The sequence below is a fragment of the Schistocerca gregaria genome, chromosome 7, assembly GCF_023897955.1.
Source record: "Schistocerca gregaria isolate iqSchGreg1 chromosome 7, iqSchGreg1.2, whole genome shotgun sequence".
In the NCBI taxonomy this organism is placed as follows: domain Eukaryota; kingdom Metazoa; phylum Arthropoda; class Insecta; order Orthoptera; family Acrididae; genus Schistocerca; species Schistocerca gregaria.
In genome coordinates, this window is record NC_064926.1 from 407049404 (window position 1) to 407065599 (window position 16196).

General features: G+C 42.8%; 1 protein-coding gene across 1 annotated transcript in view; it reads left to right on the forward strand.

The window, feature by feature from the left end:
- The window catches only part of LOC126282412 (myrosinase 1-like), a 72890-nt gene extending 61483 nt beyond the window's left edge, over positions 1–11407 (forward strand). The window contains exons 11-15 of the mRNA XM_049982069.1: positions 1485–1629; positions 3317–3465; positions 7228–7362; positions 10894–11000; positions 11281–11407. Coding sequence (XP_049838026.1) covers positions 1485–1629; positions 3317–3465; positions 7228–7362; positions 10894–11000; positions 11281–11407 — 663 coding nt within the window. The remainder of the gene's footprint in view (positions 1–1484; positions 1630–3316; positions 3466–7227; positions 7363–10893; positions 11001–11280) is intronic.
- Positions 11408–16196: the final 4789 nt, after the last annotated feature.

Genomic DNA, 16196 nt, shown 5'->3' on the forward strand with positions numbered 1-16196 from the left:
TTAGCTTCAAACTCTGCATAAAATAAGTACCGTGCTCAGTATTTGTTCGGAAGTGAATTTTATGTCGAAAGGTGTATAAGCAAATAAACAAGAAAATTAGCTTGTGAAAAGAATTATTTTATTTTTTATGGTGTTATTTATGTAAGTTTTAGGTCTTAAATGCATACATATTTTTCTGTTTTAATGTCATTAAAATCCGGGACCTAGACACCACGTACTAATTTCGTCCCACTTCAGCGGCTGCGCGAGGAACTGGTGAGCTTACAGCTAGAAGAGTGTACTCTGGTGTACCACTGGCGCTCCGACTGTCGAGTGTGAAGAGGGTGTCCTAAGTTATGTAGGAGACAAGCTGACGACGAAACGTTGCCCTTGTCATGTGCGCCTGTAGACGAGCACTGGTCAGCCCTCATTACGTCCGTTGTATGTGTATGGTGAAATGGGAAATTTGAAAGTGATCCGATATTCAAACTTATTTTCCAGACAGTACATTTTCGGACACGGGTTAATACGTCCGTTGTGTGTGTATGGTGAAATGGGAACTGTGAAAGTGATCCGATATTCAAACTTATTTTCCAGACAGTACAGTTTCGGACACGGTTTAATCATCAAGGCTTTATCCGCAAAGCCCCTTTACAGCCCCTATAAGCCTGTAATAGAAACTGTGAATCACCTTGTATACAGACAACTCTCAATTCCAATGATTTAAACAATGATTGAAGACTGTTTTGGGTCCACATAGGCATAATAAAACTAAAGATCTTGGCATGATATCTGTTGTGGACAAGGTAGTATATAAAAGAGTTCAACAGCGATTCTGGAGACACGACTAGGGATAATTTTGCTTATGCAAGTAGAAATAGTAAACAAAATTACATATTCACATGTTACTATCTCGTACAAAATAATAAAGGGTTTTGTATATTTAAAGTGGGCAGCGTTTGATGATCGACTCGTCTCTCGTCACATGTTCATAATCATGACAGGTGTCATGTTCTCTGCTAGTACATAGAGTCATTGTCTGAAAGCTAGCATAACCCAGTTCTGTATGCAGAGTCCTTGGTAATCCCTCATGCATTAAAATCCAGCGGAGTCAGATTGGGAAACGCCTCATAGGCAGATATGGTAACATCCCCATGATCATGGGTGTGAGGGAACAGGGGAGGGGGAAAATTTTACTGCAAAATGAGATCAGAAGGCATAAGTGGAACTGCATAGTTCATCAGAATGTCGAGATAGGCTTTCTCTGTCATTGATGCGCATGCGCTATGGAACTTAGCACTGTTCAGGAAAGAGTGAGAATCACATCTTTCAGAGTGTCTCTATCATATTTGCCCAACAGCATTAGATGTCCTTTCGTTATAAGCATTAGTTTTTGTGGTTACCTGTAGCCCAGACACCTTGTTTGCGTTGCACACTTTGTATTTTCTATGTTCAGATTCTATGGTTTGGCTTCAAGGACTTGCTGTATTATGAACACCTTACAGCTGGGCATGTTCGCGAACCCAATCTTCGTGGACGGCGACTACCCGTCCGTGGTGCGGGAACGTGTGGACAACAACAGCAGAGCCGAGGGGCGACCCAGGTCACGTCTGCCCAGCTTCACAGACGAGGAGAAGCGGATGATCAATGGTCAGTACACAAGCACCAGATGATGTAGAAATCTTCACACATGTTTCGATCTGCAGGTTTGTCTCTGCTCCTATGCAACTTCCACCTCTTTATTTAGATAGTCTCTGCGCCCTCATGCAGTTGCTTTCACTAATGTATCACAATTCAATTACAAACGCTGCTATTCATTTTCTGTTGAGATCGGGCCATTGGTTTTTTTATATTTTCAAAGCTATATTTATTGTGCACTCATAAACTCCTCTGTGTGACAATTAAAATGATCTCTTTTCTCGTACACTACAGAAAACTTGGAAGAATGTTTGCAGAATAAAGAACGCTTATGAGGATGTACGATTTTCTCAGCAGTTTAATTGGCTCTGAGCACTATGGGACTTAACATCTGAGGTCATAAGCCCCCTAGAAGTTAGAACTACCTAACCTAAGTAACCTAAGGACATCACACACACCCATGCCCGAGGCAGGATTCGAACCTGCGACCGTAGCGGTCGCGCGGTTCCAGAATGAAGCGCCTAGAACCGCTCGGCCACAGCGGCCGGCCAGCACTGTAATTAATACAGAAATTAATGAATATAGAATTTATAGTATTTTATTGCTCCAATCTATCCCATTTCGAACACCTACTTTAGCGTTTAGAGATGTCAGTGTTACTAGACCTTGATAAAGATTGGTTCGGTGTGGAGCGGCGGAGGGGTGAAGTGGACTGTGCTAGTCGTCTTGGGGTTGTGGATCACTGTAGCTGCGGCGGGTCCGGAGCCTCTCCGTTGTTTCTAGGCCCCCGGTTAACATACAACACAATACAGTACAAACAGTATTCTGTTCACTGATGAGGCTGGATTTACCTTTGACGATATTTCTAACTACCATAGCTGTAACATTTTGGCAGACGTCACTCCTAATGCAATGCCCATATCACGTCATTAGCAGCGTTGTTAGTTCATTTCCTGGGCAGATCTGCTCGGAGACTGCACAATGGGGGCCACACTTACTACCAGAGAAACTAACTGGACAGCAGTAAATGTGGATTTTGAGGGCTGTTCCTCAAGATGTACATGATGTTATCCGACTGAACCAACGCCTGAAAATGTGTTTTCATTTACGAGTGCGCTGGCTTCTAACTAGGACTTATGGTCAACTTGGGTAGGTAGAGGAGGGCTTTGCCATGGCCTCCAAGGTTACGGAATTTAAGTCCCATGGATTTCTGTGTACGAGGTCATGTCAAAAGCCTGGTCTACGCTACCGAGGCCTGGTCTCTGAGGAATTACGCTTGTGGACTGCAGCAGCTTTCCAGAATTTACAGATCTCCTCAGGACTGCCTGAGAAGATCCGCAATTCATTGCAGAGACGAGTTTAACGTTGCATTCAGACGCATGGACAACAATTCGAACACCTACTTTAGCGTTTAGAGATGTCAGTGTTCCTAGACCTTGATAAACTGCTATAGAAAATGTGTTGTATCTCAGCAACGGTTGTTTTGTGGACCACCTCTTGTGCGGATGCCTTTCCAGTTGTCTATATTTTCTCCTGAAGAATACGTTTTTATAAACCTTGAAATCATGGTAAAGAGGTTTCAATAAACCTATTTCGCAACTGATTGGCTGCTTACTATTTCTACAAGAAAACAAACACCAGCTCATTTATAAACATGTCTCTGCAGAGTAAATCGTAAATCTTGATATATTATTTACAGGTTCTTCTGATTTCTTTGGACTGAATTCATACACAACAAGTCTCGTGAAGTCTGCAGTCGTGGGTGGCTCACCATCATTGGAACGCGACTCTGGTGTTCAGCGAATAATCAACTTTGCTTGGCCTGGCAGCAGCTTAATATGGCTCAGGGTGAGTCGCTATCAACTGATCGGACGCAAAATTATAAGGTCAACCATAGCTGAAAGTAGTACAACAGGACTGCGACACATCGTGAACAGGAAGGTAGATAAGGGTTAAGTGCCATCAGAATCGATGCACTTGTAATTCCACGTGTTGCCTATGGTAAAACTGAGAATTGAATTAGTTGTTCACCTCGATTTTTGGGAAGCTGTATTTTTCCGTTTATTCGGCACAGCAGCCAATCAGAGAGAGGCAATGCAGGCATGGAAGCGTTCGACCTTCGTCAGAGCCATAAACGTGTAGCTGTAGAGGGTCTTCTGGGCCATTGTTACCCCCACCCTCGCCCTTCAACTGACATGGGGCAGAGCATGTTAACGTGATGGGATGCAATACCGTCAGTTGCCAGATAGCCCTCGTGCAAAGGAACGATCGCTACATGGAGGAACGTCTTCTTTAAGGAAAACGGACGTTGGAAGTTATCCGTGGCATCTGCAAGGCACAGCATTTCAACGTCTGCTATGTAGCGTGGCTACAAAGACGTTTGTCTTCTACCCTTGCCCCACCGACATAATAAACCAAAAGTCTAGCTCCTGCTGGCACTCTATCGATATCTCACTGTGGCAGTGGTTGCAGTCTCGGCAAAACTTCGACAGAGTTATGTTCTATCTGCTAATGTGTTTTTTAAGCACTGGCACACCACCAATTTCCAGCCACTACTATTGATGCCTTATGGCGTGGAGGCAGTGTGGAATGATACATCTGTCATGAGACCACTGTTTGACTCGATGCCCAGCTACGTTGTTATTGTTGTTGTTGTTGTTGTTGTTGTGGTCTTCAGTCCTGAGACTGGTTTGATGCAGCTCTCCATGCTACTCTATCCTGTGCAAGCTTCTTCATCTCCCAGTACCTACTGCAACCTACATCCTTCTGAATCTGCTTAGTGTATTCAGCTCTTGGTCTCCCTCTAAGATTTTTACCCTCCACGCTGGCCTCCAATGCTAAATTTGTGATCCCTAGATGCCTCAAAACATGTCCTACCAACCGATCCCTTCTTCTAGTCAAGTTGTGCCACAAACTTCTCTTCTCCCCAATCCTATTCAATACCTCCTCATTAGTTATGTGATCTACCCACCCAATCTTCAGCATTCTTCTGTAGCACCACATTTCGAAAGCTTCTATTCTCTTCTTGTCCAAACTATTTACTGTCCATGTTTCACTTCCATACATGGCTACGCTCCATACAAATACTTTGAGAAACGACTTCCTGACACTTAAATCTATACTCGATGTTAATAAATTTCTCTTCTTCAGAAACGCTTTCCTTGCCATTGCCAGTCTACATTTTATATCTCTCTACTTCGACCACTATAAGTTATTTTGCTCCCCAAATAGCAAAACTCCTTTACTACTTTAAATGTCTCATTTCCTAATCTAATTTCCTCAGGATCACCCGATTTCATTCGACTACTTTCCATTATCCTCGTTTTACTTTTGTTGATGTTCATCTTATATCCTCCTTTCAAGACACTGTCCATTCCGTTCAACTGCTCTTCCAAGTCCTTTGCTGTCTCTCACAAAATTACAATGTCATCGGCGAACCTCAAAGTTTTTAATTCTTCTCCCTGGACCTTAATACCTACTGCAATTTTTTCTTTTGTTTCCTTTACTGCTTGCTCAATATACAGATAGAATAACATCGAGGAGAGGCTACAACCCTGTCTCACTCCCTTTCCAACCACTGCTTCCCTTTCATGCCCCTCGACTCTTATAACTGCCATCTGGTTTCTGTACAAATTGTAAATAGCCTTTCACTCCCAGTATTTTACCCCTGCCACCCTTAGAATTTGAAAGAGTGTATTCCAGTCAACATTGTCAAAAGCTTTCTCTAAGTCTACAATTGCTAGAAACGTAGGTTTGCCTTTATCTTTCTTCTAAGATAAGTCGTAGGGTCAGTATTGCCTCACGTGTTCCAACACTTCTACGGAATCCAAACTGATCTTCCCCGAGGTCGGCTTCTACCAGTTTTTCCATTCGTCTGTAAATAATTCGCATTAGTATTTTGCAGCTGTGGCTTATTAAACTGATAGTTCGGTAATTTTCACATCTGTCAACACCTGCTTTCTTTGGGATCTGGAATTATTATTTTCTTCTTTAAGTCTGAGGGTATTTCGCCTGCCTCGTATATCTTGCTAACCAGATGGTAGAGTTTTGTCAGGACTGGCTCTCCCAAGGCCGTTAGTAGTTATAATGGAATGTTGTCTATTCCCGGGGCCTTAGAGAAGCTGTTACGGCCAGAGGTGCAACTACCTCTTATTAAATCCCCCCCCCCCCCCCCCCAAAGCACCTAAAAGTTTGATATTTGCTCTTATAAGAGGTAGCCAAATGAAAAAGAAACAGATTGGAAAGTAATAAATAATCTGTTAATTATTTTAAAAGCAATCGCCACAGCTGTTAGTGAATTTATACCACTGTGAGACAAGACGGTAAGTACCTTCGTACAAAAATGTTACCGGTTGCCAGCGAAACTACGATGTTACCCATGTGCCCACTTCTCCGACCGAAGGAAATCAGTGACCATGAATGTCTTTCTTCATTACCCCAAAAATACTGAAATCGCATGTGTGAGACATTCGGACTTAATGGAGTATGTTTTGGCTTCCCTGCGGAACTTCTACACCGTAGTCGAAACAATTTTCTAATAAAACGCCCGCCCACTAGGTACCAAAGTTATTTCGAGTAGGCTGCAGACATTTCGCTGGGAAGTCCCTGAACACACTCCTTACAGTCCCGATGCCTCCCGATGCGAGTTCCATATTTTTGGAGATCTCAAGGAAGACATTCGCGGCTGTCTGTTTGCTTCGGTGAAGAGGTGCACGATTGCGTACGATCATGCTTCTGTAGGCAGCCGAAAACATTTCTCCATGAAGGCACTGACCGACTTGTTTAACAGTGGGGTAAATGTATTCATAGTTACGGCGGTTACCTCTGAAATAATAAACAGTCTACATACTTTTCTGCATTCTGTCTCGTTTTCAGTTTACTTCCCTTATAATATACGTAAAATCTTACTATTTGATACACTTTCCGGTATTCCAAATGTAATGATCGCCAGTGTAATTTCTTCTCTGCTGTTAATTAAAATCTCGGTGAATCACTGAGGAAAGTAGAAGATGTATTTTTTTAAAAAAAACAGAGATGAAAATATGGGATGAGAATATCATTAATAAGATGTTGTGATGATAAAAGCGTCCTGCATGTATGTGAGAAAAATGACCTGTTGCATGTAATAAACAGCGTACTGGTAGTGTCTATGAATTAAGATCAAACCAAAGAAAGAAAACAGCTTTGGGGAACAGCAGATATGAGATTATACTGCACGTCAGAACTAAGGTACACAAAGCAAGGGCATGCTGTAATCAGACCACACAACAAGAAAGGAGGACAAAGTGTAAGTCGAAAAGCAGAAGTGAAGAGAGCAGTGCTAGCCAAAAGAAATGTATTAGTGCCAAAAATACTCCCAATTTAAGCAAGTACGAAATGTCCTAATTCGACTTATGAACAGACGCATCGCTTTCACGTGTCAAGAGACCTCGTAAAATCTTTGGAGTTTGTTTCTGAACCATACTTGCGGTTTTCACGTTGTTAATACCACATGGTTTGATTTAAATCTTTAATGGAATGGTCATTATGTTTAGGCTAGTAGTTAAATGTAGTACATGTACATCACTCATCAGTTCACGTAATCTAACACTTTTTATTTACTCCCTTCAGGTTGTGCCATGGGGTTTCCGTAATATTGTTAACTGGGTGTCATCGAGATATCCTAACTACCCTATTTTCATCACGGAGAACGGCTATCCCGATTTTGGGGGACTCGAAGATGAAACACGTATCAGTTATTACGGGGTAAGTATGGAATATTCCCATACAATTTGCCAGTTTTCGAGTGTCTTACGAGATAACACAATATAATCCAAAAAGAAAGACATAAAAATTAAAGGTGTAGGTATGATTCAATGAGTAAGAAACGTGAAAAACATTTCATGTTAGTAGCGAGAAAAGTGGCACTGTAGTTCAAAGTAGTGAATGTATATCACTCATCGTTTCACCTACTCTAACACTTTATAATTACTCTCTTCTGGTTAAACCATGGGGTTTCGGTAATATTGTTAACTGGGTGTCGTTGATGTACCTGAACTACCCTATTTCATATTTTTAAATTCCCGTCCTACCATGCATAGTTATGTTTTCCGTGATTTTCTTAAGTCACTGAAAGTAAAAACTTCAGAAGCTGGACGTTAAATTGTAATCTGCCTGGAAAATTACAGCTCCTAATTTTTCTTTAAATTTATCTAACGTTGGTCTTCTCCTCTCGTTCCAAACTCTTCGCATAGTCTAGTTCTCATACTCAAAGTCCTCATCATTAGTTGTATTTATTCCAGTATAGCTTTCCAGTCGATTTTAGGACCCTTTCGATCACCTCTAGTACTGCTGAGGTTACTACCTGATATCTTATTACGTGTCATGTCACCGTATCTCCTGTCCTAATCAGTGTTAGTCAACTCTGTCAAAATACACTGAAGCGCCAAAGAAACTCACATACAGAGATGTGGGAATAGGCGGAAAACGGCAACGCCTATATAAGACAACAAGTGTCCACCGCATTTGTTAAATTGGTTACTGCTGCTACAGTGGCAGGTTATCAAGATTTCAGTGAGTTTGAATGTGGTGTTATAATCGGCGCACGAGCGATGGGACACAGCATTTCCGAGTTAGCGAGAAAGTGGGGATTTTCCCGTACGATCATTCCACGAGTGAACCGTGAATATTAGGAACCGGGTAAAACATCAAATCTCCAATACCACCGCGGCAGGAAAAAGATCCTGCAAGAACGGGACCGACGACGACTGAAGAGAACCTTTCGGCGTGACAGGTATGTAGCCCTTTCGTAAATTCCTGCAAATTTCAATTGTGGGCCACCAGCAAGCCTCAGCGTGAGAACCATACAACGAAAGAGGATCGATACTGACTGTCGGAGGCAAGGCCCCACTCGTGAACTCTTGATGACTGCTCGACACAAAGCTTTACGCCTCCCCTGGACCCGTTAACACCGACGTTAGACTGTTGATGACTGGAACATGTTGCCTCGTCGGACGAGTCTCGTTTCAAATTCTATCGAGCGGATGGACGTGTACGGGTATGGACACTACCACAGAAATCCATGGACTCTGCATGGCATCCAGGGACTGTTCAAGCTGGTGGAAGCTCCGTAATGGTGTGAGGCGAGTGCAGCCTAGATACGACTCTTGACAGGTGACACGTAATTAAGCATCCAAGCATCCTGCCTGATCTTCTGAATCTATTCATGTTCATTGAGCGTTGGGCAGTTCCAGCTGGACAATGCGATGTCCCACATCTTCAGAATTGCTACAGAGTGGCTACAGGGACACTCTTCTAAGTTTAAGCACTTCCGCCGGCCTCCATACTCCCCAGACATGAACATTATTGAACATATCTAAGATGTCTTGCAACCTCCTGTTCAGAACAGATCTCCACTCCCTCGTACTCTTACGGATTTATGGACAGCACTACAGTATTCAAGGTGTCAATTACCTCCAGTACTGCATCAGACATTAGTCGGGTCCGTGCCACGTCGTGTTGCAGTACACCTGTGTGCTCGCGTTGGCCCTACACGATATTAGGAAGGTGTGCCAGTTTCTTTAGATCTTCAATGTATAAGCCAGACAGTTGTCGCATTGCTCACTATGCGCCTTTATTACCGCAATAAGGCTCGCAGATCATGTCGAAAAGATTGTAAGTAGTTCCTAGGAATCAAATAAATAGAATTTAGCCGGAATATGACGACTATCGTTGTATAGGAAATCCCCAAAACTTGTCACAACGTACACTCCTGGAAATTGAAATAAGAACACCTTGAATTCATTGTCCCAGGAATGGAAAACTTTATTGACACATTCCTGGGGTCAGATACATCACATGATGACACTGACAAAACCACAGGCACATAGACACAGGCAACAGAGCATGCACAATGTCGGCACAAGTACAGTGTATATCCACCTTTCGCAGCAATGCAGGCTGCTATTCTCCCATGGAGACGATCGTAGAGATGCTGGATGTAGTCGTGTGGAACGGCTTGCCATGCCATTTCCACCTGGCGCCTCAGTTGGTCCAGCGTTCGTGCTGGACGTGCAGACCGCGTGAGACGACGCTTCATCCAGTCCCAAACATGCTCAATGGGGGACAGATCCGGAGATCTTGCTGGCCAGGGTAGTTGACTTACACCTTCTAGAGCACGTTTGGTGGCACGGGATACATGCGGACGTGCATTGTCCTGTTGGAACAGCAAGTTCCCTTGCCGGTCTAGGAATGGTAGAACGATGGGTTCGATGACGGTTTGGATGTACCGTGCACTATTCAGTGTCCCCTCGACGATCACCAGAGGTGTACGGCCAGTGTAGGAGATCGCTCCCCATACCATGATGCCGGGTGTTGGCCCTGTGTGCCTCGGTCGTATGCAATCCTGATTGTGGCGCTCACCTGCACGGCGCCAAACACGCATACGACCATCATTGGCATCAAGGCAGAAGCGACTCTCATCGCTGAAGACGACACGTCTCCATTCGTCCCTCCATTCACGCCTGTCGCGACACCACTGGAGGCGGACTGCACGATGTTGGGGCGTGAGCGGAAGACGGCCTAACGGTGTGCGGGACCGTAGCCCAGCGTCATGGAGACGGTTGTGAATGGTCCTCGCCGATACCCCAGGAGCAACAGTGTCCCTAATTTGCTGGGAAGTGGCGGTGCGGTCTTGGCGTGCATCCGTGCGTCGCTGCGGTCCGGTCCCAGGTCGACGGGCACGTGCACCTTCCGCCGACCACTGGCGACAACATCGATGTACTGTGGAGACCTCACGCTCCACGTGTTGAGCAATACGGCGGTACGTCCACCCGGCCTCCCGCATGCCCACTATACGCCCTCGCTCAAAGTCCGTCAACTGCACATACGGTTCACGTCCACGCTGTCGCGGCATGCTACCAGTGTTAAAGACTGCGATGGAGCTCCGTATGCCACGGCAAACTGGCTGACACTGACGGTGGCGGTGCACAAATGCTGCGCAGCTAGCGCCATTCGACGGCCAACACCGCGGTTCGTGGTGTGTCCGCTGTGCCGTGCGTGTGATCATTGCTTGTACAGCCCTCTCGCAGTGTCCGGAGCAAGTATGGTGGGTCTGACACACCGGTGTCAATGTGTTCATTTTCCATTTCCAGGAGTGTATTTAAAAAACCATAAATGTAATGTGTCAATATTTTAACGAGTTTTGCTTCCTGTGTTCTGTATCTTATGAGGGATACGAATTATTTCTACGAATAATCTGAGTAAGTTTTTGTGTAAACGAACATCTTCTCTTATCAGGAATACTTGGCAGAATTACTGAAAGCTATCAATGAAGATGGGGCCAATGTAATTGGATATGCAGCTTGGAGCCTTCTCGACAATTTGATGTTTAATTCTGGTTTCAGGTAAGCTTCTGTTACGTTATATACCGAATGTAATAAAGAAATTTCTTCATTTAGCTGCTCCCTTTGCTGAGTATTCTATTTTCTCCCCTTTCTTATCGCGTAGTTCAGCACTGGATAAGAAAATTTTTTTCTGGTTCAGTTTATACTAAGCTTTCAGGAAGATTCTTCATTCAGAGACAGACTGTTTTATTACTGTGTTGACATACAGTGTTGTAACTAATGCTGTAATACTTTGATAGTGAGTCTGTAGATATTTTTGTCATTTCTTCCACTTTTACAGACCGAAGTTCGGCGTCTACCACGTGGATTTCAACAGCACTGAGAAAACAAGGACGCCAAAGGCTTCAGCAAGCTTCCTATATGGCATCTATAGCAACATGAGTGTACCAGAAGAATACTTTACGTAATTTCGTAATAAAACAACAGCCTATGGCAATTTCAATATGAATATCGATGTATGTACGTGAAATAATAACATTCAAGACCAAGACGACAGGTATCTTGTATGTTAAAGCTGTCGACAATAACATGCCATATTGAGAGTCCTTGTCACAATATAGGTTTCCCCAATAAACCAATATTATTAATCCATATCGAATATACCATTTATGTCATTAATAAGATAATACCCTTTGATTTGCAGATGTACAGATAACATAAGATGTGGACTACGTATATTTGGGCATGAATCCTAAACCTTTTGGTACAGTAAAAATAAATGTTCCCAAATTTTTTAGTGAGAGAATTTACATTTTTCTGCTTCTCTGTCAATATCTCTACATCTTATAAAAATGTACGGAGGTCTGAATGTTCAATACGTCCTCTTAATGCATTGGATCGACTTGAACCAAATCTGGAAAAATAGCAATGTGGAAGTAAGAACCAGCTGCCTCTCAAAGGGGTAGGGGTGCGGATGAAAAAGTAGCGTATCAAAAAGGTCACAAATATTCGTACTATATTCATCCAGTATTTGAGAACGAAAGCTCTTGGCGACTTGGGACAAACCTCACACATAATTTCAAACCCTTCCGAAGCTTTTCCTCGCTGGCAGGAAAAATGAGGAAAGGAAAAATGTTGATCGATTACTGCTTCCTCGCTATCCACGCTTTTATCACGCAGGACTTTTTAACTAGTACTTCTTTGTCTCTAACTGCAACACATTTCATTGACAGCATCGACATACAACACTGATTGTACCCGGCAAATTATATCATTGTACGAAATTTAGTTCAAGACGTCACAGACACTGAGATGGATGAGGAACTACCGAGTGAGACGTTAGGTTTTGATATATGTCTTCTTTACTACTAACTATATTCATAGCACATTAGAGGTTATATCAAAGTATACCACTGAATGTACCTGCAAAACTATATCATTGTATTACACATAACAATTAGACGTAAAAAAGTAAGTTTCCTTAAAACAGAGCGAACATTACCGAGATGACTAGCACCCTGTGTTGGATTATGAAAGTACTTATCGACCTCCAACCAACTTTAAACATGTTTTCAAGCTTTTCCTAGTTTTTATTTTTGCACTTTTGTGCTCGCCATCACAAGCACAACACGTTAACTCGTTCGTAAAGAAATCAGAATTTTAAGCTGTCTTATACAAGGGAGTTCATTGCACCCAAAATTTTAGGTGCATTCGTGAAAAAAGTAGCATGCGAGTAAGAATCCTCACTGCCATTAGGGGTGAGAGTGTCAATGAGAAGCGGTGGCGTACAAATCTCTGTAAATGATCTTTATTGTAAATTTCCGCTATTTAATATTGCCTATGGTTAAGTTAGGAATTGAGTTAGATATTCACTTCGGCTTTTGAGAAGTTGTATTTTTCTGTTTATTCGGCACAGCAGCCTAGCAAAAAGAGACGGCGGAGAAACGCAAGCATTAGACCTTCTTCACAACCATGAATGTGAAGCTGTAAGGGGTCTTCTGGGCCGTTACAGCACACACCCTCGTCCTTCAACCGACTCGGGACTCCTAGTGGCTAGAAAGCGCTCGGTCAATGGCACGATGTCTACATGGAGGAGTGTCTCTTTTAGAGAAAGCGGCGGTTGGAAATGTTCCGTGGGAGCTGCAAGACAAAACGTCTTAACGGCTGGTATGGAACGTGGCTACAAAGACTGTTGGTCTCTGCCCCTGCCCCCGTCCACATAATAAACCAAAGTCTCACTTCGCTGGTGCTATATTTAATTGACTTGGGATGCTTTCAAACATCTCTTATTTGCGCTGTTCAGTGTGTCACCCAGATCAGGAGAATGAGCACAGAAGCGAGCCGATAATTTTGTCAACGTATTTCGGGCTCTAAGATCGAGGCACTCGCGTGAATATTACAGATAGATTTAACATCCTCTCTCTGGCTGTATGGTGTAAAACAGCAGAGAATCAGACATATATGTGTATAATGTATGTCACATATGCATATTTTGAACATCACATCCTGCACCCCTAGACCGATTTCAACCAAACAAGGTACACACATTACAATCTGGAAGGAAGTACCGTGGGGGTAAAAATGACAGATTTTTCCTTGGTGTTGGGGTGGAGGGTATGATATGAGAAGAGGAAAGGAGGACATGGACAGTGAGACGTGGGATGACGAGATGGATAGACAGAGAGCAGGAGGAGATGAGGAGATGAAGAGAGTGTAGAGGAGAAGATGGACCTAGAGAGGATAGAGGACGACGTAGATTAAGACATGAGTTAAGTGGACTGATATGATAAGAGTTGTTTGGATGGAGACACTAAATATGTGAAGATGCCAGGCAATACCTACACTGGAACTACATGAAGATCTGGAGAACTAAAATTATACCGGAAGACCTGGACTGACATACATGCAGCAAATAAATGAGGACATTGGTTTAAATAGAACTGTGAGAGAAAGAGGTAGGGACAGCTTGGAGGTTGTGGAAGACAGTGTCAAACAAATCAGAAATGGCCCCTTCTCTCTCCGACAACGGAAGCATTGCGCACCAGTTATTACAGCTGTATGTTGATTTTAGCGTGTTTGCGTTTGTAGCAGTGAGCATGAGGTTCAATAATGAACGAAAACTCGATGCTATTTTAGTTTACCGCGAGTATGGTACTAACTTCAAGGAAACAGCCAGATTATATACTGAAAAGTATCACGTAATCAGTCACACGTATTAAGTCAAACGAGAGGAACAATTTGTAAAAAACCTGTTGTCAAGAGATGAGTAACTACACATGAAGAAAAAGAATGATGAGGACGAAATGAAGCAGAGAAGCATTCATCAACATATATCATCCTTTCTATATCATCTTTTCAACCACATATCTTGCTTTGTAGATTTTTGTTTATTTCTGAAAAAGGTAGCATTTGGCCAACGAGGGAGATACTATTTACTGAGAAAACTCATTTATATAACCACATGCACGTAAATTTATCCAGTAAGCATAACTGGCAGTAGAGAATCTAGTTAGATTCTACAAGAAGTAAGTTTTGTTGATAGTGTAGATTACGTGTGGTGTGTAAACCTCAGTAACTTCATCATGTTATATTGAAAAGGAATTGATGATGGTGATGATGATGATGATGACCCATACTCATAGGAGCACAGGGGACGACGCGAAGTACCCGCTCCCCTGAACGTTTTGGATTTGTTGCAAGTTCCTATGGTACCAAATTGCTGAGGTTATCGGTCCCTAGGCTTACACACTGCGTAATCTAACGTAAACTAACTTACGCGAAGGACAAGACACACACCCATGCCCGAGGGCGGAATCGAACACCCGACGGAGGGAGCCGCGCGAACCGTGACAAGGCGCCCTAAACTGCAAAGCTGTCCCGCACCGAAACACCGAATAGCAAGGTCCTAGCGGAGGTGATTTGCCTTGGCCTTCCTCCGACCATAACGGGGATGAATGATTATGATGAAGACGACACCACAACCCGTCCGCAATTTAGTTAGTTCCCTCAGAGACTTCTTCAATCACTTCGTGACGTTTCACCGTTTATCAAACGCCAGAACATGTTGTTTCAGCATTATTAATGTCCTACACGTTTTAACTCTCAGCAGAGTGTGAATCGCAGGCAGCCAGAGAGATGTATTAAATGACGTAGCGCTCTCCTGATTTCACTCTATTACATGATTTTTGGTGCCAGATTTTGAACAATAATGTAGCTCATGAGATAGCACCAAGGGCACCATATGGCATGTAGAAAAGCACTGTGGATGCCAGTGAGCAAATTATGGCAGAGAAGCATCAATGCTTTCGTCGATAACGTGAAAGCCTCCTGGTTATGTTACCGCTTCATAACGCAAGAAGCTATCAGCAACATTTCGACCAGGGTTACGTGGCCATCCTAAATTTGGTGATTGTTTGCGATATGTGTTTTGTATTACCAGACCCTTGCCGAAGAAGCCAAAGAAATTATGTCTTTTCGTTGCCGTCTGCACATTTGTTTACAGATATGCATGAGTGTCGCAGGGGAAACGCACAGAAATTTAATTGCCGATAAATCATTTTCACAGGTAAGTAAATATTTGGGACTTCTATGTAGATTCTTTTTACCCTGAACTTTTAATTTTCTGCGACTATTTATATCTTGTGCAAACCTGAGTCGTGAAATCAGTCCCAAAGTAAAATGTAAGAAAATAACGTACTCTATATTCAGCACAGTAGCACTGCATGAGGAACAAATGGGTTTTAGGAAAGGACGCTCTGAGATGGATGCATTTTTTATCTTACAACAGATAATACAAGAAAGTAGAGAATATAGAAAAGAAACACACAATTCTTATAGCGGCTTTAACAAAGGTTTTTTCCTGGAGAAAGAGGCAGAGAATTTGGAAGATAATGAGAAAACGCTAATATTTGAAATATCTAATAACTGCGATAAGAAGTCTGTATCAGAACACGAATATCGCTTTAGATCATGACGGAAAATTGACTAATAAGATACCGTCTAACAAAGGAGTCCGACATTGCTGCCGTATACCGCAGTTTTGTTTAACAAACTGACAGGAACACTATTCTAAATAACGTACTTCGTGCTGATGATGTAGTGATCCTAGCAGATAAAGAAGAGGATCATTAGAATGGAATTTACTTAATGAAACATGTAGTCCTAAACTTGACATGGAAGCAGAAAAAACCTACGAGATTGGCCTTCATGGCTAAAGAACACATAAGAACAAAAATGGTGATTGATCAGAAGATTTTA